At 55.6% G+C, this 23,961-nt stretch overlaps 1 protein-coding gene across 1 annotated transcript in view; it reads left to right on the top strand.

The window, feature by feature from the left end:
• The window catches only part of En2 (engrailed homeobox 2), a 48,719-nt gene that overhangs the window by 16,109 nt on the left and 8,649 nt on the right, over positions 1 to 23,961 (top strand). Inside the window, exons 12-16 of the mRNA XM_013027208.1 lie at positions 2,651 to 2,795; positions 4,242 to 4,461; positions 10,882 to 10,984; positions 20,248 to 20,335; positions 21,174 to 21,293. Of these exons, the coding sequence (XP_012882662.1) occupies positions 2,651 to 2,795; positions 4,242 to 4,461; positions 10,882 to 10,984; positions 20,248 to 20,335; positions 21,174 to 21,293 (676 nt within the window). The remainder of the gene's footprint in view (positions 1 to 2,650; positions 2,796 to 4,241; positions 4,462 to 10,881; positions 10,985 to 20,247; positions 20,336 to 21,173; positions 21,294 to 23,961) is intronic.

Here is a 23,961-nt window from a genome sequence, read left to right as displayed (position 1 = left end):
TTGGGGGGAAATTCATTTCAAATTCAACTTGAAGTTAGCAGCACTTCCTCTAGACTCATTTTGTACCCCTAGCAGTACAAGATGGAATTTTCCTTAGATATCAAGTCAATTGCTTCGTTTCTCACCGAGGGGAGCCTTTCTCCGCCAAGCCACGTGGCCGGGGACATGCCAGGGCCCTGTGGCCAGGGTCACCACGGATATTCTTGGTGGTCAGTCACAGCGCCCCCCCACCCCTCCTCACTGCAGCCGGACCTTGGAGAATGTGTCTGCTCTCTGGGCCATCTATTTTCTCTTTAAGATAGCCGGGGGCCAGGACAAGAGGCTGACAAGAGGCAAAACCTGATCTCCCTCTGCCTGCCTGAGGGTCACAGGGCCAGCTGAGTGCCATTCTTGTCTGGTGACAGTTGTCTCTCTGGTTTCCCTCCAGAAGGGACTGCGCAGGGTTTCCTCCTCCCCCAGCTGGGTCTGGCTCTGCCTGGATGATGCAGGATGGGGCAAGCTTGGGGCTCCTCAAGTGCCATCTTCTACTAAGCCGGGTGGGGCTCCAGGGAACGGGGCATGTGAGTGCTTGGCACTCTGCACAGAAAGCTGGCATCAAGCCTGGCGCCCATGGCTCACGCCCGCAATCCAAGCTACTCAGGAGGCTGAGATCTGAGGATCACGTTTGAAGCCAGCCTGAGGCAGGAAAGGCAGAGAGACCCTTACCTCCAATTAACCACCGGAAAACCAAAAGTGGCGCTGTGGCTCAAAGTGATGGAGCACTCACCTTGATTGACAAAGCTCAGAGACAATAACCAGGCCCCGAGTTCAAGCCCCACTGCTGCCAAAAAGGAAGAAGAAAGCTGGCATCAGAGGCGTTTTTCCGCAGGGTCACACCAACGGTGGCAATTACCTTGTTGGCCTGAGGCTGCTCCCCAGCCCGTCTCTTTCCTATGGCGCCCAGCCGGCTCCGCAGGGGCTGTTGCTCCTGAACTCGTAGTATTTGAGCTCAGCTCAACACAGAAGATGATCTTGCTTAGGAATGTCTTCTCCGCTGTGTGCCGCGGTGTGGCTCGTGAGTCAGCAGCCCAGAGAGGCCCCTTGCCCCTGAGAGAGCAAGGTGGGTGAAAACTGCCCTAGGAAGGATTTGCATCCACACGCAGACACGGCGGTTACTGCTGGGCCGGGGTGCTGCCGGCGCTGGGGCTGTGACTCGGTCAGGAAGCAGGGGTAAGGTCGGGAAGGAGGGAAAGCGCGAAGGCCCCAGCCAGGCGAGTGGCCTGGCAGGTCACCTAATGCCCGGCAGATCGGGGAGCAGGGCACTGTGGGGTGTGGCTCCGTGGGGTGTGGCTCCGTGGAGGTGTGGCTTCGTGGGGGCGTGGCTTCGTGGGGGCGTGGCTCTGTGGAGGCGTGGCTCTGTGGAGGCGTGGTTCTTCGGGGGTGTGCCTCAATGGGCGTGGCTACGTGGAGGCGTGGTTCTGCAGGGTGGGCCTCCGTGGGCGTGGCTCCGTGGGGTGTGGCCCCCCTCAGAGGCTTGGCCCCTGTGTCTCGTTGGGCGTGGCTCCGTGGAGGCGTGGCTCCGTGGGGGCGTGGCTCCATGGGGGCGTGGCTCTGTGGAGGTGTGGCTCCATGGGGTGTGGCCCCCCTCGGAGGCTTGGCCCCTGTGTCTCGTTGGGCGTGGCTCCATGGAGGTGTGGCTCTGTGGGGGCGTGGCTCCGTGGGGGCATGGCTCTGTGGAGGTGTGGCTCCATGGGGTGTGACCCCCTCGGAGGCGTGGCCCCTGTGTCTCGTTGGGCGTGGCTTCGTGGAGGCGTGGCTCTGTGGGCGTGGCTCCGTGGGGCGTGGCTCCGTGGGGCGTGGCTCCGTGGAGGTGTGGCTCCGTGGGGTGTGGCCCCCTCGGAGGCGTGGCCCCTGTGTCTCATGGGCGTGGCTCCGTGGAGCGGGACTCCTGGGAGGGGGCGGAGCTTGGAGAGGTGAGCGCCCCCCCCCCGACTTCTGCAAGGTGCTGTGGGGTGCAGTCCATTCTGACTGGGGGCACTCTTCTCGCGCCAGGCAGATAAGCCATGCAGAGGACTGGTAGCTGCAGCCCGTGGGAGGCGGGGGGCGGCGCAGAGACCACAGCGGACGAACAGTGTCTAGCTGCAAGCTTATCTTCCCCATGGAAAAACTAGTGGTTTCGATTGCTCAGCGGAAGAACAAGGGCACGTTATACTTCATGTTCTGTCTCATTATACATCCAACAGTCATTTCTTTTAGTCTCACTTCTGTGTGTGTGTGGCACACGCACGCACACGCATGCCAGTCTTGGGGCTTGAACTCAGGGTCTGGCTGCTGTCCCTTAGTTTCTCCCACTAGGGCTGGTGCTTTGCCATTTGAGCCACAGCCCCAGTCAGTGATGAGCGTCTCAAACTTTCCTGCCCAGGCTGACTTAGAACCTGGATCCTCAGATTTCAGTCTCTGGACTAGCTAGAATTACGGGGGTGAGCCACAGTGCCAGCCTTGGAAAGTTCCAGTTTTGGGCAGCTGAGGCCTTGAGGAAGGCATGTCTGCAGTTAAATGGACGAGTGGGCAGCGGAGGGCCAGCCCGGTGGGACTCCTGCCCCCGCAGCCCCATCAGACCTGGGTCCAGACAACCACCCCTGAACTTCGCAGTGCACGTTTGTCCTCGCAGTCTGGGAGCCGGCCCAGTGGCCTGCCCGCCCTGGCGCTGCTCAGCAATGCCAGTCACACGGCCTGTCTGCAGAGTGCTGCGGGCCTCATAGTGGGAGCCGCGAAAAATCCAAGTTTTCGCTTTGCCAGCCCAGAAACACCGCCAGGTGCCAGCGTGTGGCATTTCTGTCAGAAACCCAGCTGCCATGAAAGTGTGTTTTAATCCAGCCTGCAGTGGCCTCCTGCATTCAAAATCCTTTGGTTGACGACAGGCGCTGGAATCAGCTCTACTTCCCCGAAGCCAAAGGAAGATGCATGGTGGGGCCCAGATGCAGGCCCCATTCTGGGAGCCAGATTAGCACACCCCAAAAAGGACAGAGGCCGGGCCAGCTGCTCAGCAGCCCCACCGCCACCCCCACCGCCCCAAGCCGAAGATCCCAGGCCCCCGAGCCTGGAAATGACAGCGTGCCGGAGGAGGGCTCTGAACGTCCAATTTAAGCACAGTTTTAAAACCAAAGAGGAAAATTCTTTGAAAGAGTGGTGTGGGACTGGATGTAAGAGAATAATCATAAAGCTGCGACCATGCTTCCCTGAGTTCTTCTCTCCCTCCCACTTCTGCATGAGCAGATGGGGCCCACACGCTCCTAACCTCCCCGCCCCCTAGCTGTCCCACTGCTATGGAATAAAGTCCAGCTGCCTCTGGTCAATTGTTTCTTTTTCGTCCTCAGAAACAAAAACAAAACCCAGAAAACAAGCAGGTGTGGGTGGCCCACGTCTGTAATTCTAGCTACTCAAGAGGCTAAGATCTGAGGATCGGGGTTCAAAGCCAGCTTGAGCAAACATGTCCAGGAGACTCTTATCTCTAATAAACTACAAAAAAAAGCCAGAACTGGAGCTTTGGCTCGAGTGGTAGAGCACTAGCCTTGAGCAAAAGAAGCTTAGAGACAGTGCCCAGACCCTGAGTTCAATCCCTAGGACTGACACACACACACACACACACACACACACACACACATCACCACCACCACCAACAGGACCTTTTCTTGTACTAATAACGGATATGTAACAGAGCAGTCACACAGATGGTGGTAGGGCATAGAGGCTGCATGGGTGTATGTGTCAGCTACTACTGTGATAGGGCTACATAACAAAATGGCCCCACAAAAGCCATATTTGTCTTGTTTTGAGCCTACAGGGTGACCTGGACTGCTCACCTCAGACCACTGGTCAGGTGCAAGCCTGCCCCATATGTCTCTCCTCTGGGGTCCAGGGGCTCTGGAAGTCTGTCCTCAGATGGGCTCTGGATGGTGGAGTTGCTGGGGAAAGTATAGAACCTTGGATGCACATTTGTGTCTCTGGCTAGATGTGGTGCTGGACGTGCTGGTCAGGAGCCATCAGCCTCTGAAGGTGGCCTGGGTGCCCAGTGGGACCGCACTGGGGACCGCACTGGGGTCCGCTAGGTCCCCTGGCCAGGACAGACCCACCTGCGCTGTGGCAGGAAGGGAGTGGAGCTGGTGGCAGTGACTCGGTTTGTTTCCTGGGGTTGCCACAGCAGCCCCGCAGGTGGCCCAGGCGAGGGAAGTCATTTTCCCATAGCCCGTCTCTCCTGTCAGATGAGGTGGTGAATCCGAGCCTCGCTCAGGCCAACTCCAGGGAGAAGGGCAGCAGCCCTCCCCTCCTGGAGGGGCCCTGCCAACACACCGGTGCCAGCGGGCTGCTCACTGTGTGCCACTGCTGCCTTTGTGGCACCACCTCGCCCCGCAGGAGACGGCCACCACCGGGCAGGGAGCAGGCGCTGGAAAAGCGCTCTGGTTTGAAGGTATCAGCAGCCAGGTGGATCAAAAGTTGAGCCTGGAGGCGGCTGTCAGCTCTCAGGCTGGCAACTTCACGCCGTGCCCGCGCCTGAGGTGTGTGCAGCAGGGACAGCAGGTGGGAAGACCAGAGAGGCACGCAGGCGGGGAGGGATCAGGCTGGGGTGGCCCAGGACCCCGGGCAGGACTTGCCTGGTCATGACCGCAGGAGCAGATCACAGATTCTAGGCTCTGCTCTCCAAGCACTGAGGGGCCACCACCGCTGGGAAAGCCTGTGCAGGCTGCCTCGGTCTCTGGGCCTGTGGGCACCTGTCCCTCTGTCTGCAAGGACTCCTGCTGTGGGCCACCTCCCCAGGGACATGCTGGGCTACACCGGTGAGGGTCTGTCCTCCTTTCCCGTGACGCTAACCGTGGCCTCGCTGGCTGTCCTGGGCCGGGGAATCGAGCTTACGTTGAAGGGCTGGGGAGGGGCACAGACCAGTGGTTCAAGGGTGCGGCTCTGGCCAGCGGAGCGGCCTGCTGGGTGCTTCCCGAGGGAAGTGAGGTAGAAGCTGCGTGGGCAGTGGGGGGTACAGAGCGTCATCTGTGGCGTCACACCTCCCTTCCCAGTGCACGTCCTCCCTCAGGACTTCAGCTGGGTTGAGGACAGCCCAAGTGAAGTTTGCCTGTGGTATGTCTCCAGCTGGAGCAGTGGCGCTGTGACTCAATGATGGAGCGCTCGCCTTGAGCTGAAGCGTTGAGGGACAGCGCCCTGGCCCCGAGTTCAAGTCCCATGACCAAAAAAAAAAAAAAAAAAGATCAGGAAAGAAATCAGATGGGCTCCAGCTCAAACCAGGAACTCAGCTCTGAGCAATGGTCCTGGTGGCCTGGTGGTACGAAATAGGTGTGGAAGGGGTAGTGTGTGTGTGTGTGTGTGTGTGTGTGTGTGTATGTGTGTGTGTGTGAGAGAGAGCATGTACATGAGGCTGCCCTTGTGTGCACATATGAGGATAGGTGTGATTGTGTGTGCCAGGTGTACGGAGAAGAACTTGGGCATGTGCATGTGTGAGGTGTACAGAGAAGAGCTTGGGGGGGTGTGTATGCATGAAGTGTGCAGAGAAGAGGTGGGGGGATGCGTGTGCATGATGTGGGGATGCATGTTTTGGGCACAGTCCTGTTGGAGGAGGAATTCCATCTTCCAGACAGACCCACTAGTGCTGTGCTCTTGGGAGCTGCTCTTCCCCACCCTCTTCCTTCCTTCCTTCCTTCCTTCCTTTCTCTCTTTCTCTCTCTCTCTTTCTTTCTTTCTTTCTTTCTTTCTTTCTTTCTTTCTTTCTTTCTTTCTTTCTTTCTTTCTTTCTTTCTTTCTTTCTTTCTTTCTTTCTTTTTGCTAGTCCTGGGTCTGGAACTCAGGGCCTTGGCACTGTCCCTGAACATCTTGAGTCACAGTGCCAATTCTGGCTTTTTCTGCATGCTAGGCAAGCACTCTACCATGAGCCACCTTCCCAGCCCCTGGGCCGCTCTTTCTTTCGCAGACCTCAGGCTCCTTGCGGCTGCTGAGGTTTGCTCTGTCTGGCTGGATCAGATGCTAGGTCCCTCCAACGCCAGGCTGGGGTGGCGGGTGGGGCTGGCACACTTGGCCCCGCTTCTCTCAGGTGCCTCTCACCGCTCCCCTGCCTCCCGTTCATGCTGGGAAAGGGACCTGGGATGGCTTGTCCATTCTACAGGCCCCCTGGGACGGAGGGGCTCCCATATCCTGTGGGACTCCGGCGGCTTCCTGATCCTCCCCTGGCTTCCTGGGACGCAGCTCCCACAGCCAGGGCACAGGTCACAGCCGGATGAGTCTGAGGGCATGGAGCCAGGACTCCCCGTTCCGCCCCGGATCCCCCCCACCCCGGCCAGTGAGTTCCCACACTGAGCCGTGCAGAGGAAATTGCTCAGATAGCACCTCCCCTGGAAACACACCTGGTACATGGACCCGGGACCAGAAGGGGTCACCAGAGGCCCCAAGCCTCTTGCCCTGTGCACAGCCCACAATGAGTTAGCATCAATGGGGTTAGACTTCTGCTTCTCATTCTGACTGTGAAGAGCAGGGCCAGCCCCCCTGCTGACCTGGGTAAGGGCAGAGGAAAACCCTGGCTTCAAGTCACAAGCGCTCAGATGCTGCGAGTTTCCCTGGGATGCGATAACAAAGTACCGGCCGCAGGGGCCGTGGCCGGACCATGCGTCCCCTGCGCTGGACAACAGGTGTTGGACCCCATCTCACTGGGCCAAAGTCAAGGAGCAGAGAGGGTTGGGCCCTCAGAAGGCTCCTGGGAGAATCCATTTCTGGCCTTTCCTAGAATCTAGAGATGCCCACCTCCCTCTGCTCATGGCCACTTTGGGGCTCAGAGCCAGCAAAGCTGCATCCCTTGGATGGTAACTGAGGAGTGCTCATTGTTCGAGATCAGTGTGGCCAACTGTTTGGAATTTATTTTGGTAGTATTGGGGTTTGAACTCAGAGCCTTGGGCTTACTAAATCTAAATTGGTGCTGTACCACTTGAACTACGTCTCCAGCTTTGCTTCTTGCTGATTATTTTGGAGAGGGGTTCTAGTAAGCTTTTCTGCTCAGGCTGGCCTCCAAAACATGGTCCTCCAGATCTCAGCCTCCTGAGTAGTTAGGACTCTGGTTCCTGGCTAATTTGTGTGTCACAAAGGCTTGTGTGTTAAAGGCTTGGTCCTCAGCATGAGCCCTTCCAGGGTCTTTGAGAGGTCTTCAGGTCCCTGAGAACACACCACGGTGGGGGACCCCAGGCCCCCACCCACACCCACTGTCTGACGAGCAGTTTTGCTCAGCCACACTCTCCCTCCACCCCGCCACCATGTGCTACCTTGCACAGGGAAGCCCCGCGAGACTCTCATTTCCAATGAACCAGCAAAAAAGCCAAAAGTGGATCTGTGGCTCAAGTTGTAGAATACCAGTCTCAAGCAAAAAAGGTCAGGGACAACACCTAGCTCCTGTGTTCAAACCCCAGGACTAGTACACACACACACACACACACACACCAGTAAACAAAGGCTTGAGGCTTTGCTTTTCTGCAAAGTATGCAGAGTGAGTTCCAAGTTCTGGGCAGGTCCTTCGGTTTGGCTTGGCTTTGGTTTTCCTCCGGAGACCTGGAGGCCCTGGGGGTTGGGGAGCAGTGCATCTCACCCAGTGTGGTGGGGTCCTGCAGACCTGTCTTGTACGGGCTGATGGGGGTGTGCGGGAGGCCGCCGAGGGTCTCTCTAGGCTGTGGACCCACCTGATTCAGGGCCCTCAACCAGCGTCACAGCCTGCTCCAGAACCTGGCAGGGCACAGCCTGAGGCAGGGCTTCCGGCCTCCAGGTACCAAACCCATCCTCAGACGGTGCCAACTGGCCCAGTCCCACCTCAGGGGGAGGCTGGGCCAGGCTCCGCCGGCCCGGCAGGGAGAGCGGGGGCGAAGGGCATCCGTTTCCATATGGACCCGCGGAGCTGAGCCTCCGCTCTCCTTGTCACTGACCAGATCTGCAGGAGGGGCTGAGGACAGACCAGCGTGGCCTGAGCGTACACGCATGTGCACACAGGATACACAGGAGCACACACCCCAGTGCACACCTGAACACACATCTACAATTACACCACGAACACTGGAACATACAGGCATGCGTGTCAGGTTCACTTATACCTATGCTGACACTTGCCAAGTGATCATACACTCAAAGCACACATGCACACATACGTGTATACAGTGCATGTGTATCCACACTACACCCATCCACACACACAGACTTATACACATATACATTAGCAAAAGACATGCATATTCACACACACCTACACCCATGCATACATTTATAAAATTCTCACATGCCTGAGACATTTGCACATATACCGATGCGCACGCATGTGTGTACACAGTATTCAGTGCATTTGTGCACACATGTATGCATGCACTTAAACATACACGCACATAAACACCCCCAGATAACCTAAGACCTAAAAGAAGTGAAGCATTAGCTGGGCGCCAGTGGCTAACGCCTGTCATCCTAGCTACTCAGGAGGCTGAGATCTGAGGATCAAGGTTCAAAGCCAGTCCCAGCAGGAAAGTCGGTGAGACTCTTATCTCCAATTAACCACCAGAAAACTGGAAGTGGCACTGTGGCTCATGTGGTAGAGTGCTCACCTTGAGCTGAAGAGCTCAGGGACAGTGCCCAGGCCCAGAGTTCAAGCCCCACAACTGACAAAAAAAAAAGTAAAGCATCTAAACAAAAAGCACAGGCAAATTCCAGATATAACAGAGTTCTTGGCCCTGGGGGGAGGGCGGGATGCTCTGAGCCAGGCTGGGACCAACACCAGATGCAAGCTGGATAGACAGACTGCCACAGTGGCTTCAGTGGTCTCAGAACTCAGCAAACTGGGACGGGGGATATTTTTAAAGGAATTCTATAGTGTGTGTGTGTGTGTGTGTGTGAATCTTTTTTCCTATAAGGCCCCGAGTTTAATAAATATCCAGGGCTTACCCATAAACTCGGGGCGCTCACCGCTAAGGACTTTCTGACGGATTTGCCACTTGTCTGAGAAGTGGCCTGAATCCTGGCTGTTAGAGCTGATAGATTTATCAAAGCTCTGCCCGGCTGCTGAGCAGGTGAGAAGCGCCGGGAAGCCCGGAGAACAGATGAGCAGAGGTGCAGGAGAATTAGCTGCGGAGACAGCAGCCATGCTGCGGGAAAATGGGCCAAGGGAAGGGCTTATGGCATAAATCCTCAAGGGAAGAAGCACCTCTCCTGACTGAGCAAAGACCCACCAGTCCTAGCTTCCCAGTGGCAGCTTCCTGAACCTCAGCCGGGGCAGTCTTCTGAGCGCAGCAGCCCAGCAGACAGGCTCCCTGGGGTCGGGTGCCCCGAGAGGGCTCCCCACAAAGCTGCCTCCCCTGCCTTCCCTCCAATTCCACGGCCGCCAACCGAGATACCAGCCAGGGCCCTTGTCTGATTGCCGGAAACACCTGTGGGGCGAAGGGGGCCGGGTGGAGGATACTCTGCCATGGGATGTCCAACTCTTGGGACCAGAAGGATCTAGAAGGACTCTTTGTAACCCGTTGTGTGCCCAGAGTCCAGTCGTTCACACTCACAAACTTCCCATTTCCTGTCGTGAGCAGAGCAGCTGGGAGGTGGTCTGTGGTCTAACACAGGAACGGTTCATCCACACACCAGCGCGCCCACCACAACCAATGGGCGACGCCCGCACCTTGCCCTTCTTCCCCTTGGTCACACGCACTGGCCCCCGAGATCAAAGCATGCCTGCTTTTTCCTGTCGGTGGGGCTCCACTGTGGCTGTGGCGGCATCTTCCGTGTGCCCCTGCAGCAGTGCACACATGCGTACACCAGCAGGGTGGTCCCGGGAATTCAAGCACCAGAAGTAACCCAAGCGTGCATCACGAGGGACAATCCACACAGAGTCCAGACAGACCGGCCAGGTCGGACCCTGAGGGCAGCAGCCACGGTCAGTCCAACCGCTGGCCAGAACCACAGACACCTTAGGTTGCTCCAAAAGGGCCAGAACTTTGTGATCTGTCCACTCCAGCCACTGTCTGTATATTTACAATGAAGCCTAGCGGAGCGATATCACACCTAACCAGAAGGTGCCTCTGTGCCCCAAATGGCAAATTAATTAAGTGTAAGGCTTCGGGATATATAAAACAAATTAAGTCTCTGCTTCATCAATTTAAGTCTCCAAACCCTGACACTAAGTTTACTTAGAATGTGATATCTTTGAGCAAAATGGCACTGAGCTTACAGGATGGAAACCATGTGGCGACAGAGATCACGTGACCCGACTCAACTTTCGGAACTAGGTCAAAAACAAGGCTCCCGCCCTGTCCAGAGGAGAACTCGGGGCCGATGAATTATTCATGCTCGGCGCATGCTGCTGTGCAAGCTAGACTGCGGCACATTGGTTTGGAGGGTCATTACACCCAGGAAAAATGCAAATGGGTTTTTCCCTCTTTTTAATTGTCACAGCCGGAGAGTGCGCCCCCGTGGAAATGAAGCGGTAGCAGGCTCCGTCCCTGGCGGGCAGGCCGGGCCCTCGGCTGCCGGCTCTTCGCCAATGTGGATGGAAGTACGTGGTCCCCGGGGCCACCGCTTCTCCACGGAGACTTGGGCTGGATGGGTGAGGAAGCGAATGGAGGAACTATTTAAAGCGCATTCTAATAAGTGACTAATAAAGAATCTCTTTCTTGGAGAGGGTGGAATTGGGGGCAAAGCTCAATTAGCCTAGAAAATGTCCCCTCAGCCTGACCACTGGGGACGGGAACAAGCCCGCAGGAATCATCAAACCTTCTTCCCTTCGCTCTTTGTTCTGGGAGATGTGGAGGTGTCTGCTCACCCAGGGCTAGCTGGCTGCCTGGCGATGGGCGGGGGCTGCCCCTTCCCAGTGTTCTATCTGTGCCCCCTGCCCCCCAGGAAGTTCAAACACAAGGGTCAGGAGCTAATGTTTAGTATCAGCAAGTGCAGTCAGAACGAAGCTGTGCTTCTGTCCTACCTGAGCTCCCGGCTTGCGCTGCAGGTGGGAATTCCCCGGCTTCCTTCCCTCAGAGCAGACACAGGGCAAAATCCCCCTTCTCCCGGAACCCTGGTCCGGGCCTAGCTGGAGGAGACGAACAAAAACCTACAGGCAGTGGGTGGAGAAACAGAGGCTCATGGAGGCTCAGAAAGGTCCCCGATTAGCTTATCAGCTTTTACTACCCAACAGTTCATTCTGTCCTGAAGAGCAACCATCAGATCTTACTGTATAAAATTATGGCCTAGCTACTCAGGAAAAGGTTGAGACCCAAAGATCCAGGTTCAAAGCTGGCTCAGGCAGGAAAGTCTGTGAGACTCTTATCTCCAATAAACCAGCAAGAAGCTGGAAGTGGAGCCGTGGCTCACGCAGTAGAGTGCCAGCCTTGAGTGAAGAAAAGCTAAGGGACAGCGCCCAGGCCCTGAGTTCACGCCTCAGGACCCACTCACTTGCACATGTGCACACACACCCGTGCATGTGTGCACACACACAAATGCAGACTCGTGAGTACGGCCAGTACACTGAGCGGTGGACTTGGTGGACTGGGGATCTTCAGACAGACTGACCCCCAACTCTCTGTACCCCTCCCTGGCTGGCCTCTACTCTTAGTGAGAATTGCTGTAATGGTCGCTGTTAGCAAAATGAGCTCCCTTCCCATAACTCAGCACGCTCCTTCCCCTCTGCACAGCTCAGCAGCTCCCTTCCTAGGCAGCACCAGGCCCCTGTAGTAAAGGCAGTAAAGAATCAGCCTCCAGCCCTCTGCCTTGCGATGGCACTTGCACAGAGCATGCTCGAATCAAATCAACCTCCTCCCCCCACCCCCCTCTGCAGCCTTTGCTAATCATTATCCTGCTTCCAGCTTGATTTCATTTTTTTTCTTTTTTGGAGCTTCTGTATATAAAAGAAAACACCCAGTTTTTGCCTTGGTGTGTCTGTTTTATTTCACTTTTTGTTGCAGGTAGCGGGGCTTCTTTCTTTTTTATGACTGAATAATAGTTCATCAGATACCATTTTAGATAAATCGACTGCACGTGTGTCCCCAGCGCTGTGTTGAAGGGTTGAAGGGCGTCTAGACTGGCTCTGAATCCCGGCTGCCGTGGACGGCGCTGCGTGCACGTGGGCAGCAGGTGTCCCTCTCGCTGACATTCTCTCTTCATTTCCTCTGGAAGCACTCAGAAGCTGTTGGCTGGTAGGAACCCAAGACCGACGGGAGATCTGTTTTACTTGATGGAGAAACCTCCATCAAGGCTGGACCAGTTTCCTTCATTACAGCTTGGGGGACTCAGTGGCCTGCTGGGAGGGGGGGCAGGGGGTGGGGTCTCCCTGGGTTCTTGCACTCTGGGACCTCCCATTCCTGTGGCCTCCCCCTCCTCAGCATGCACAACTGCCCAGGTCTCCAGGAGGCGCAGGTCAGAGAAGAGAAAGCCAGTGGAGCCCCGCAGAGCTGGTACACTTCCAGGCAGAACTGCAGAGCAAGCGCAGCCTGCGGGCTGGGTGGGAGGGGAATGGCTGGGTACACACGGCAGCAGGACCACAGCGGGATTTGCCACCCAGACTCAGGGGGGGTCCGCCGAGGGGAGGAGACAGAGCAAGCTCAGAGCTGGAGGTGAGGGACATGGGTGGGGAGCCCACGGTGAGCGGAACCCCAAATCCCAGAAGCGGGGGCTTCCGTAAAGCAGGCAGATGTGCTGGTGCACGGCTGCCCTTTGGCTGTGAGGGAGGGACAGGTAGAATGATGGCCCCGGGTAAAACAGATTAAAGTGAAAAGGGCTGGAGGCATGCCTCAAGTGGTAGAGTGCCTGCCTGGTAATGTTGAGGCTTTAAGACTCTGAGTTCAAACCCTAGTATGTGGGGGCGGGGAGTAGAGAGAAGAGGAAGAAGAGGTTGAAGAAGGAGGAGGGCTGGGAAGGTGGCTCAGTGGTAGAGCGCTTGCCTCACATGCGTGAGGCCCTGGGTTCGATTCCTCAGCATCACATAAGCAGAAAAAGCCGGAAGTGGCGCTGTGGCTCAAGTGGTAGAGGGCTCGCCTTGAGCTGAAGAGCTGAGGGACAGCACCCAAGCCCAGAGTTCAGGCCCCACGACCAAAAGAAGGAAGAGGAGGAAGAGGAGGAGGTGGAGGAGGAGGAGCAGCCAGGTGTTGATGGCTCATGGCTGTAATCCTCACTACTCAGGAGGTTGAGATCTGAGGATCATGGTTCAAAGCCAGCCTGGGCAGGAGACTCTTAACTCCAACCACCAGAAAACTGAAAGTGGCGCTGTGGCTCAAATGGTAGAGTGTTTGTTTGCCTTGAGCTGAAGAGCTGAGGGACAGCGCCTAGGCCCAGAATTCAAGTACCATGACCAACAACAACAAAAGGAGGAGGAGAAAGAAGGAAGGAAGGAAGGAAAGAAGGAGGGAAGGAGGAAGGGAGGGAGGGAGGGAGGGAAAAAAAGAAAGAAAGAAAGAAAGAAAGAAAGAAAGAAAGAAAGAAAGAAAGAAAGAAAGAAAGAAAGAAAAAAGAAAGAGTGGAGCTGGGTAAATGGTTGGGACTCCTGCCTTTAGACAAGCTATGCTAGTGTGTCAGGGCTCAGAAATTTGGGCACAAGGACCCAGGAAGTGTGGGACCTGTGTTGGAAGGGCTCCCTTGGCAGGAGCTGCGGGCACACACTGGAGGGTGACGCACGTGGCCAGCCGGCATCGCAGTTAGGCGAGTAGGCTGGGGATGGGCATGCCACTGCATGGACTGCTGCTAAATGTTTCTGGCTGGAGGAGCGTCAGCCCTGGGACCCTGACTCCCTGACTCCCTGACTCCCTGACTCCCTCTGCTCTGAGGAGGCACAGGCTGCTGCGTCTCCCATCCTGGGAGAGTGCGCTCTGTAGTAATGGCGGAATGCTCGTCTTCCTCAGAGCCACCCTGCCTCCTGGACCGCAGAGCCCGGCGGCATCGGAGGCCTGAGCCTCCTTTTCCCAGGCCTCTGTCCCTGAGGCATAGCCTCTGGTTGGGGATGGGAAGCAGCTGGCTTGGGGCAGTCCTGCTGGTCTTCTGTCCTCCTGTCCTCCGGATTAAGGCTTGGGGCGGGCGTGGAGGCTGAGGCATGGGCCCGGAGTGGAGGTTGTACTCCAGACAGCCTAGAACCAGTCTTGGTGCCACCTACCCCTGCGCTGCTGCTGTGGATGAGAGGACGAGTTAGCCCTGAGGGGTGGAAGCCAGCAGGTGCACAGGGCGCCCAGCTGACAGGTGACAGAACCCATGGGTGCGTCTCTGCGGCCCTGAAACCATCGTCCATTCTCCAGGGTAGAGACCACTTCACCAGGGAGGAGAGAAGCTTGGCTGGCGTTGCCCTCCAAGACTCTGACTGGGAGAACCGGGCCCAGGGCAGGCTGCGGCTCACAAGCCCTTTCTGAGTGCTCGGGGAATGAAAGTCTTGAGCAGGAAGCAAAGAGGAGGTCCAGGAGCATTCGGACTTGGGGTGCAGACGTGAGCTCGCTTCCACCACCAGACCCCCAAGTTGTTCGCACTGGTTGTGTGCTTCAGTCTCATCAGTGGGTGCAGGATGGGCCCCCAGGCCCCCAGGCCGCGGAGGGTGGGCCTGGGCCGCTGAGGCAGAGATCACAGCAGCCCACAGCAGAGCTGGGGGTTCCGACCAGGTCCCAGGAAACCAGTCCCCTCGGAGATCTGGCCCAGGCGCTTCCTGGGTGCATTGCTAAGCCTGAGGCCGGCATTATGGTGGAAGCTGTGGGAAAAGTCTAAGGTGGAGGTCACTGGGGGTATCTGCGTCCCTCCTACCAGCTCCCCCACCCAGCCTCCCCTGCCTGAGGCTGGCAAGTTTTGCATGAGCAGGGTGGAGAGTCTGATGCTGATCTGAGTAAAAGCTTCCCTTCTGCCTCCCTTGCCTAGAGTCTAGCAGTGGTCTCTGGGGAGGAGAAGCCCCAGAGAGGAAGACAAGGCCTTGCAAACCCACCCCCTCTCCATTTGCAGAGATTCCCAGCTCCAGGCCTCTCTGTCCACAGCCCCCCAGCAGCCTCCTCTCCAAGGTCAGCCTGATTAGTCCAGCCGGTCACATGACCAGCTTTTCCTGGTGAAGATGCCACCACAGCAGGCTGCATCCGGCAAGCTGATCTCAGCTGGAGCTCCGTCCTGAGCTGCAGAGGAGCAACACAGGGGCCAGTGGGGCAGGTGGGCCAGGCTAGGAGAGCAGGGAGGCTGCGGCCCAGGCCCTGGGGTGGCCCCAGGAGGACGCAGGCAGCCTGGAGGTCAAGTGCGGTGGCCCTGGCCGTGCTCTCCAGCCTCTTCCCTCTGCCCTGACCAGCCTGACCACCTTGCTCATTGGGTGAGCACTGAGGGCTGATAAAGCAAACAACTGCAAGGTGGACACACATTTCCAGGTTGATCACGCTTGAGAGCGGCCTGGGACCGGTGTGGAAATCAGCTTTGAAATTTGTACTTGAGTTCATTAGAATAAAAAATTCAGTTCTTCAGTCTTCTGTTTCCTCCACCCATGTGTCCCGTGCGTGTGGCATGTGTGTGGGTGTGTGCGCCATTCCACAGCACCATCCTTACCTGCCACCCTACACGGCCACGCTGCCTCCCCCTCCCCCCTCTCCCCTCTCCCCCCCTCAACGGCTTCATCACAGCCCCACCTGCCTCAGCTCTGTTCTGGCACTGAGCACAAACCTGCTTGGTTCAAAGTCTCATTCTACATTGTTGGGGGGGGGAGGCGCATGGGTGCAAATACCATCCATTAAGACATCTGTCAGAACCCTGACTTGATCTGTGGTTGTAGCTCAGTGGCACAGCTGCGGGAGAACCCACAGGGAGATTCCTCAAAATATGCCAGGCGCTGGTGGCTCACACCCGTAATCATAGCTACTCAGGAGGCCGAGATCTGAGGATCATGGTTCAAAGCCAGCCTGGCAGGAACATCTGTGAGACTCTCATCTACACTAAACTACTAAAAAAAAGTAAAGATAACTGTAACCTCTCTTTACAATAAAATAAAATAGGGCTGGGAAGGTGGCTCAGTGGTAGAGCGCTTGCCTTGCATGCCTGAGGCCCTGGCTTCGATTCCTCAGCACCACATAAGCAAAAAGAAAAAACCCAGAAGTGGTGTTGTGGCTCAAGTGGTAGAGTGCTAGCCTTGAGCTGAAGAGCTAAGGGACAGCGCCCAGGCCCAGAGTTCAGGCCCCATGACCAGACCCCCCCAAAAAATAAAATAAAATAAAAAAGAAAGAAAGCAACACAAAACAAACAAAAAAATAGAAGTGGAACAGTGGTAGAGCACTAGTCTTGAGCAACAAAGCTCAGGGATCATGCACAGACTCTGAGTTCAAGCCCCAGGACCAGCACACAAGCAATGACCACAGATACATCAGGCCCACTCTGAGTATGACTCCAAGAACACTGCAAGCAGGGTCTCAGAGATGTATTTACACAGTGTGCTCAGAGCTCCACCAGTCAAAGTAGCCAAGAACCAGAAGCAACCCAGATCTCATCGGCAGGTAAATATATGAACAAAATGTGGCCTCTAGGGCTGGGAAGGTAGCTCAGTAGTAGAGTGCTTGCCTCTCACACATGAGGCCCTGGGTTCGATTCCTCAGCACCACATAAACAGAAAAAGCCAGAAGTGGCGCTGTGGCTCACGTGGTAGAGCGCTAGCCTGGAGCTAAAGAGCTGAAGGACAGCGCCCAAGCCCAGAGTTCAAGCCCCATGATTGACCAAAAAAAAAAAAAAAGGCCTCTGGTTAGTGTGGAATATCCAGCCTTTCAAAAGACAGGAAATTCTGACCTATGCTGCACACGGATGAACATGTATGGCGTATGCTCAGTGAGTACATCAGTCAATGAGGGCAGGTTCTGAGGCGTATGTTCATAGGCATGACCTGGAATGGCGAGAGGAAAGGCAGGAAGCGGAAGGGAGGCGGCCAGCAGCGGGGGGGAGGAGACCCAAGGCCTGGGCTTTTTGATCTCAAGACAAGAACACTTTCTGGGGGTGGATTATGGCGATGGGTGTGCACCTGGTCGTACCTAAATGTCTCTGGGCTGCACACTTAAAATGGGCAAGCTGCTTAACTTTGTGATGTGTGTTTTACCAAAGTTTTGTTTCTGAAAATAAACTTTTTTTTTGGCACTGGAGTTTACATGTTGAGGCCTCACACTTGCAAGTCAGGTTCTGTACACCTGACCCAGACCCCAGCCCTTTGGTTGGTGCAAGTTAATTTTGAGATAGAGTCTTACTTTCTATCTGACTGGCCAGGACTATGATCTACCTACTTTAGAATTCCCACAAGTGTATGCTACCACACCCAGTAGTTCAGTGTAGATAAGAGTCTCACTGACGTTCCTTCATTGAGATGGAGTCTTCCAGAGTCTTCTGTCAAGGATGGCTTGGAACCTAAGTCCTCTAATCTCAGCTACCCACATGGCTGAAGGTGAGACTATGGATTATACCATACCATTAGAGCGTTTTCTGGTGAAGTCAGTGGTGATATTAGCAAGTTGATTTTTTGGCATATGGGGGGAAATTGCACAATTCAGTAAGCCACTATTTTCCAAATACCAACACATGATTTTATAGAAGAGCTGTTCTACATGAAAGGGGCCAGGGGATTCTGACCTCCTAGAGCGTGGCTGCTTCATGACACAGCTTCAAACTCTATATGGCAATCGACCTTCAAGCCCCAGCTCGTGTTGAAGTTTAGTGTTGTGTCAAAGGATGTCCATAGCCAGGAGCTGGTGGCTCACGCCTGTCATCCTAGCTACTCAGGAGGCTGAGATCTGAGGAGGTTCAAAGCTAGTCCCAGCTTTGGAAAGTCCGTGAGACTCTCATCTCCAATGAACCACCAGAAAACAGGAAGTGGAGCTGTGGCTCAAAGTGGTAGAGTACCAGCCTTGAGCAAAAGAGCTCAAGGACAGTGTCCAGGCTCTGAGTTCAAGCCCTATGACAAAAAACGAGGGGGGCTGGGAATGTGGCTCAGTGGAAGAGTGCTTGCCTAGCATGCGTGAAGCCCTGGGTTCAATTCCTCAGTACCACATAAACAGAAAAATCCAGAAATGGCACTGTGGCTCAAGTGGCAAAGTGCTAACCTTGAACAAAACAAACTCAGGGACAGTGCCCAGGCCCTGAGTTCAATCCCCAGGACTGGCAAAAAAATAAAAATGTCCACAATGACCTGTGAAGGCCAGGAAAATGCTCCCCTCTCCTGCAGACCCACCTGTGAGAGGCTGGATTCTCTCCTATCCATGAACCAGTCACAAATTGCACTATCAGACATGAAAAACAAGTCATCTTCTATTAAGCCAAACAGTCAGGGGGTGGACATAAATGACAAACACCACTTTTCACTCTTGGGGCTAATATTTTGTTTTAGAAAATATAGGATCTGCATGTTTATATTGTCATTTATAAATTAAGTAACCAATATGTTTTACAACATTTTCACTTCAGCTGGATGCCAGTGACTCAGGTCTGTAATCCTAGCTTCTGAAGATTCAAATTCAAAGCCAGCCCCAGCAGGAAAGTCCGTAAAACTCTTATCTCCAATTAACCAGCAAAAGGCTGGAAGTGCAGATGTGGCTCAAGGGGTACAGCATCAGGTAGCCTTGAACAGGAAAAGCTAAGGGATAAGCAGTACCTGCATGCACACACACACACACACACACACACACACACACACACACACAATTCCACTTCATTTTCTAATATAGTAAATGTCTGGTGATAAACTAAGCACTTGTGGCTCAAGCCTGTAATCATAGCTACTCAGAAGGCTGAGACCTAAAGATTGCAGTTCACTCTTTTTTTTTTTTTTGGTGCCAGTCCTGGGGCTTGAACTCAGGGCCTGGGCACTGTCCCTGAGCTTCATTTGCTCAAGGCTAGCATTCTACCATTTGAACCACAGCGCCACTTCTGGCTTTTTCTGTTTATATGGTACTGAGGAATTGAACCCAGGGCTTCACCACCACTTCTGGCTTTTTCTGTTTATATGGTACTGAGGAATTGAACCCAGGGCTTCATGCAGGCTAGGCAAGCACTGTACCACTAAGCCACATTCCCAGACACCCTGGATATTCTTATCTCTAACGAACAGACCAGAAAACTGGAAGTGGCACTGTGGCTCAAAGTGGTAGATCACTAGCCTTGAGCAAAAGAGCTCAGGGACAGTGCCCAGGCCTGGAGTTCAAGCCCCATGACCGACAAATAAATAAGTAAATAATAAATAAATCGACTCATAACAGCAGGTGTGGACAAGGGTACCCTGGGAAGCGCTGGACTTGTGCAGAGGAGGGCAGAGGTGGCTTCTCTCCAAGGCCCCGTTCAGAATTCAGCCCAGCGCTGTGGTGTTCTGCCCCAGGGGCCCTCTCTGGCCCTGGCTCCTCATCTTGCTTCCCCCTCCTCCCCGTGTCACGAGTGCAGTCTGTCAACCCAGAGGCAGATGGAGAGATGAATCTGATGCTTCTTCCTGCTCTTGGCCCTCCTCCACCCTGAGTCATGCGCCCCCCCCGCCCCCGTGTGTATGTGTGTGTGTGTGTGTGTGTGTGTCTTAGGTCCTGGTTGCTGTCCTTGAGCTTTTTTCCCCTCAAGGTTAGTGCTCCACCACTGAGCAACAGCGCCACTTCTAGTGTTCTGGTGATTAAATGGAGATAACAGTGTCACGGGACTGTCCTGCCTGGGCAGGCTTTGAACCATGATCCTCTAGTCTCAGTCTCCTGAGTAGCCTTATTGGCATGAACCACTGTGCCTGGCCTGTGCTGGGTCTTTTATCCTGGGCAGGGTCTTTTGCTCCCCCTTCTATATGGGGATTAAGTGTTTAGTAATTTAGACTTTACCAAGTACACCTCCTTTTGGTTGGTTAGTGTTTTTAAGATGTTGGACTATCTTGCTGCAATGATTCTCACTCACACACATGCACACACGCATGTGTGCATGCACACGCACACACACTGTCCAGGGTGAGAGGGCAATGCTTCCTGACCTCTGACCTCCTGTCCTCCACCTCCACTGCACCCCTTCCTCTACTCTGCCCCTCTCCGGAGTTCTCAGGGCATGCACTGAAGCTGTGGGCAGGAGACCACTCGGGACAGCGTCTCCAAGGAGACATTTCCTCCAGGTGGGAGCTTCTGAGGTGCAGGAGACTTACCTACCTAGCCTTGGGCCTGGCGGCCACCCGTGGGTCCTATTAGCAGGCCACCAGTGGTACTAGCCCTCTCTGAAGAGGGGGCTGGGGCATCTGCTGCGGTGGGGTGGAGTGGGGCACCCTTGTGGGCCTCTGTGCCTCCTCCCCTCCCCCAGTTCCAGGAGTATCTGGGAGGTAACCCCAAAGGATTCCTGTTAAAAGATGGGGGCTGCAGTAGGAGAGTTTTGAAAGACCCCGTCAGAGGTCTGTGGTGGAGAGGGCTGGGGAGGAAGGTGACCCCCAGGGCGCACAGGGGGAGCGGGAACTCAGTCAGCAGCACCTGGGAGTTGGGGGAGTGCTGCTGCAATCCTGCCCCTCCCCTCCCCACCCCTGCACTGAGCCTGGGCACCACACAGCTCGGTGGGAGCGTGGGGCTGAGCCCGCACTGCAGCTGCGGCTCACTGGCTCACTGGACCATGTTGCTGGGGCGATGGAAGCTGGGGGGGGGGCGGAATCCGAGCTGCCATGAGCTAGGGTCCATTCATAGATCCCTGCCCGTAGCCGGAGGTCCAGCGAGACTCTGGGATGCTGGGCGTAGGGGTGAGGGACCTGCCAAGATGTGGGGAGCTGGGAACTGGGAGCTGACTTCCACCCGAAGGAGAAGTTCTCAGCCTGGAACTCCCTCCAAGTTCAAATAGCACTCCTGGCAGGGAAGGCAGGGACTCTGGACCGGACACCCCTGCCTCTGTGGAATCACCCCTTAAATACGCACACCTTGCAGGCCGCCGCTTGCTCAGATGAGTGGGAGAGGGGGGAGGAGGAGTCCTCAGCCCCAGAGGAAAACAGGGTCGGGGAGGGGTTCACCCCAGGAACCCTGGCAGGATGGGCTGGAAAGTTCCAAAGGGCCAGAGAGACCTTGTCCCCCAAAGAGGCTTTGAATTCTGGGGGAGACCGGGCCCTCCAGAAAGGCTCCCACCCATCCACCCTCCCATGCTCCCACCCATACAGCACCTGCAAAGGTCCAGCGTGGGGAGCTCAGGCAGCCAGGTCCCCCACTGGCCAGGGAGGCCCTGTGCGCACCTGTCCTCTGACCCTTCTCCAGGTTATTCCCATGGGCCCGGGACCGTGAGGTCCTGTGGGGCAGGCTGGGGAGAAGGTGCCCAGGATGCCCCGGCAGCCAGAACCCCCTGCTCAGCCTGGCCTCTCCCCGCCCCTGGGTCCGAATCTCTACTTCCTTTTCACTTGCAGTTGTTTGCAACATGGGGAGGAGATTGTTGCCCGTGGGGTTTAGGAGAGAAGGGTACAGCCTACATTCAGGCCACCTCCAAATCTGGCCAACTGGGCACTGCTGGGGATCTTAGCCCAAAATTCGTTCTTCCCCCATCCAGACCGAAATGTCCCCATATAGACAAAGGAGGTTCCCTACTGGAGGAGACAAGGTCCTGAGACAGCAGGCCTGGGTTCTCAGGGTTGCTTTGTCCAGGCACCCTGGAACTTGAAGCGATGAAGGAGACATAAACCTCCAACCCCACACTTAGCCCAGCCTTTTATTGGGGTGGGGACTACCCTTTGTGTTGAGAACAGCCGCTGCTCCCTGGGAGCAAACTGTCCTGCCTTGGGCCAAGGTGGCTAGTTACCCCCCCCCGCCCCAGGTGTGGCCCCCAACATCTGTGAGCCAGAGGCAGCCCCCAGCACGGCAGTGCGGTGAACGCGGGCCGTTAATTAGAACGGCTCTGATTTCTCACCGCTGGTGGATGGGGCGGTGTAAATCCCTGGGAACTTAAAGGCATTAGCTACATATGTGGGAAATCCTTGCCCATATCCCATTTCTTTCTCTTGGCCTGTGTTAATTCTTCAAATGGTGTCGAGTTGCTCAACTTTGCCTTCCTCGGAGAGCCTGCTACGTCTTAGGGGATTAACGGATGTGACACTCACACAAACCCTGGAACTCCCGAACTGAAAACAACACAAAGGCTTCCTGGAGAGAACGGGGATATTTTTAAGAGGGGAGAGGAGGTTTTGGAGGAGAAAGCATTTCAAAATGTCGGTGAGAAGGAACATCTGTGTGGGTAGCCTGAGCCAGCACCCGAGATGTCGATGCCTGCGTGCCGCCAGCGCCCATCCAAGCAGAGTCCACGAAGGTCATTCATTATTGAGCCTTTGTGTGCGTGCAAAAGGTCGCCACGCTTCCCTCAAGTTTGCTTCTGTGGTTCACACAGGAAGTGGCTGGGTGTTGGGACTTCTCCACCACAAACGACGCATCTAAGGACACAGGTCAATCAAAGATACTGGCACAGGAAGGAAATGACCAGCCTGGTAGAACCCGAGAGGAACTGATCCATAATTTAATCAAGTATAGTGAATCCTGAAGTCAATTCACCATAGTCCCCTTTATAGAAATAAACATGGCTTTACTTGATGAGAGAAATCTATTTAATTATTTTCACGTTAAACATGCATTTAAAAATCCATCTGTTAACGACTATAACTATACATAGACTTCCCTCTTGGTGAGAGTTGTTTGTGGCTGTTGATACCCTAAGTAGAACACCCGTTAAACTCCTAAGAGGTTTTTACCCTATTCTATGTAGCTAGTTTGGCTGGGTATATGCAAATGCCTTGTGTTAAACCCAAACCCGCCTAAAATTCTAGAGCTATCCACTCAGATCATACTTCCAAAAATGCAGAAGGCAGCCTATGTGAGATTCTCCACTCTTGTCTCTCTGGGATACCTGCAGCCCTTAGGGATACAAAGAGGAGAAAACTGCATTTTCTTTCCAAAGGTCAGCAGGAGGCAGTGGGCAGACACAGGATTCCCCTCCCCACCCCATGAGCAATAGTAAGTGTGATGCCAGCCCCCAGCTCTCTATCCCCTTTCCATCGTTCTCTTTGGGAGTTGGAGTGCTTAGCCATCCAGAGCCTTAGTGGTATGCCTCCAACCCCTGTGCGCACTCAGTTTGCTTTACTCAGTGTAGATTCTTTGGGATGCACCACTTTCTTTCGGTAGCGGCAACAGTCCATGCTTTCCACAATGACCCCAAGGACAATTCAGTTCGACCCCAACACTGGTGCCAGGGTGGTGTAGGTGTGTCTGGTGATGCCATGATGTCCACCTCCAAAGAAGCGGACCTGGCAGGCCCTAAGGTCCAGGTAAAATCGTGTGAGAAGGCCTGTGAGTGGGCAGCCAGGGCATCAAGGCAGGCAATTCTGGGGAGTCCAGGCCCTGGAGGGACTGGGGGGGGCTGGGCCGGCCCCTCCTCCTCCCCCCTCCGCCTGGACTTAGCTGGGGGGGGTGGGGCGGGTGGGGTGTGAGTTCTTCCCTGGCAAGAGGGAAGCTTCTGGAGAAACCACCTTCCTCTCCTGCCTGCGCTGCCCCGGTATCCCCTGGCTTTTCTGGGCAAGGTCTGGGGTCCAGCTTCGAGTAGACCAGCTCGCCCTGTGGCCGGGGCAGAGGCGTCTCCACATGGGGGGTCTCCACTCCATTAGGAGCACAGCAGTCCCTCCCGGCAGAGCTGACCACTCCCGAGGCCCAGTCCGAGGGCATCAAGCTTCAGGGCTGGCTCTCTACCGAGGCCCCTCGAACCCCTGGAGGCGGCCAGGGGCCGGGGGAGAACCCCGGGTCTGGCCTGCCCGGGAGGGTGTTGTGGCGGTTAACCTCTTCCTTCCCGGGGCTACTCCCCAGTTATTCCTGACCCCAGCTCACGTAGGCTCGCGGTCTACAGGCCTGTCCTCTGTTCGCAGGCCGGCGAGGCCACGCGCCCGCGCGCGCGCCCCACGTCCCCACGCGCCTCTTCGCGTTGGCCTTTGTCTGAAGGCCGGGTCGAGGCTGCAGCCTCCGTGGCCGGAGCCGGGCCGGCGGCGGTCCTCGAGCTCGGCCCCAATTACCCGCC

The sequence above is a fragment of the Dipodomys ordii genome, unplaced genomic scaffold, assembly GCF_000151885.1.
Source record: "Dipodomys ordii isolate 6190 unplaced genomic scaffold, Dord_2.0 Scaffold101, whole genome shotgun sequence".
NCBI classification, from domain to species: Eukaryota; Metazoa; Chordata; class Mammalia; order Rodentia; family Heteromyidae; genus Dipodomys; species Dipodomys ordii.
Note: the sequence above shows the minus strand (reverse complement) of the source record. Positions and strands in the feature narration are given on the sequence as shown.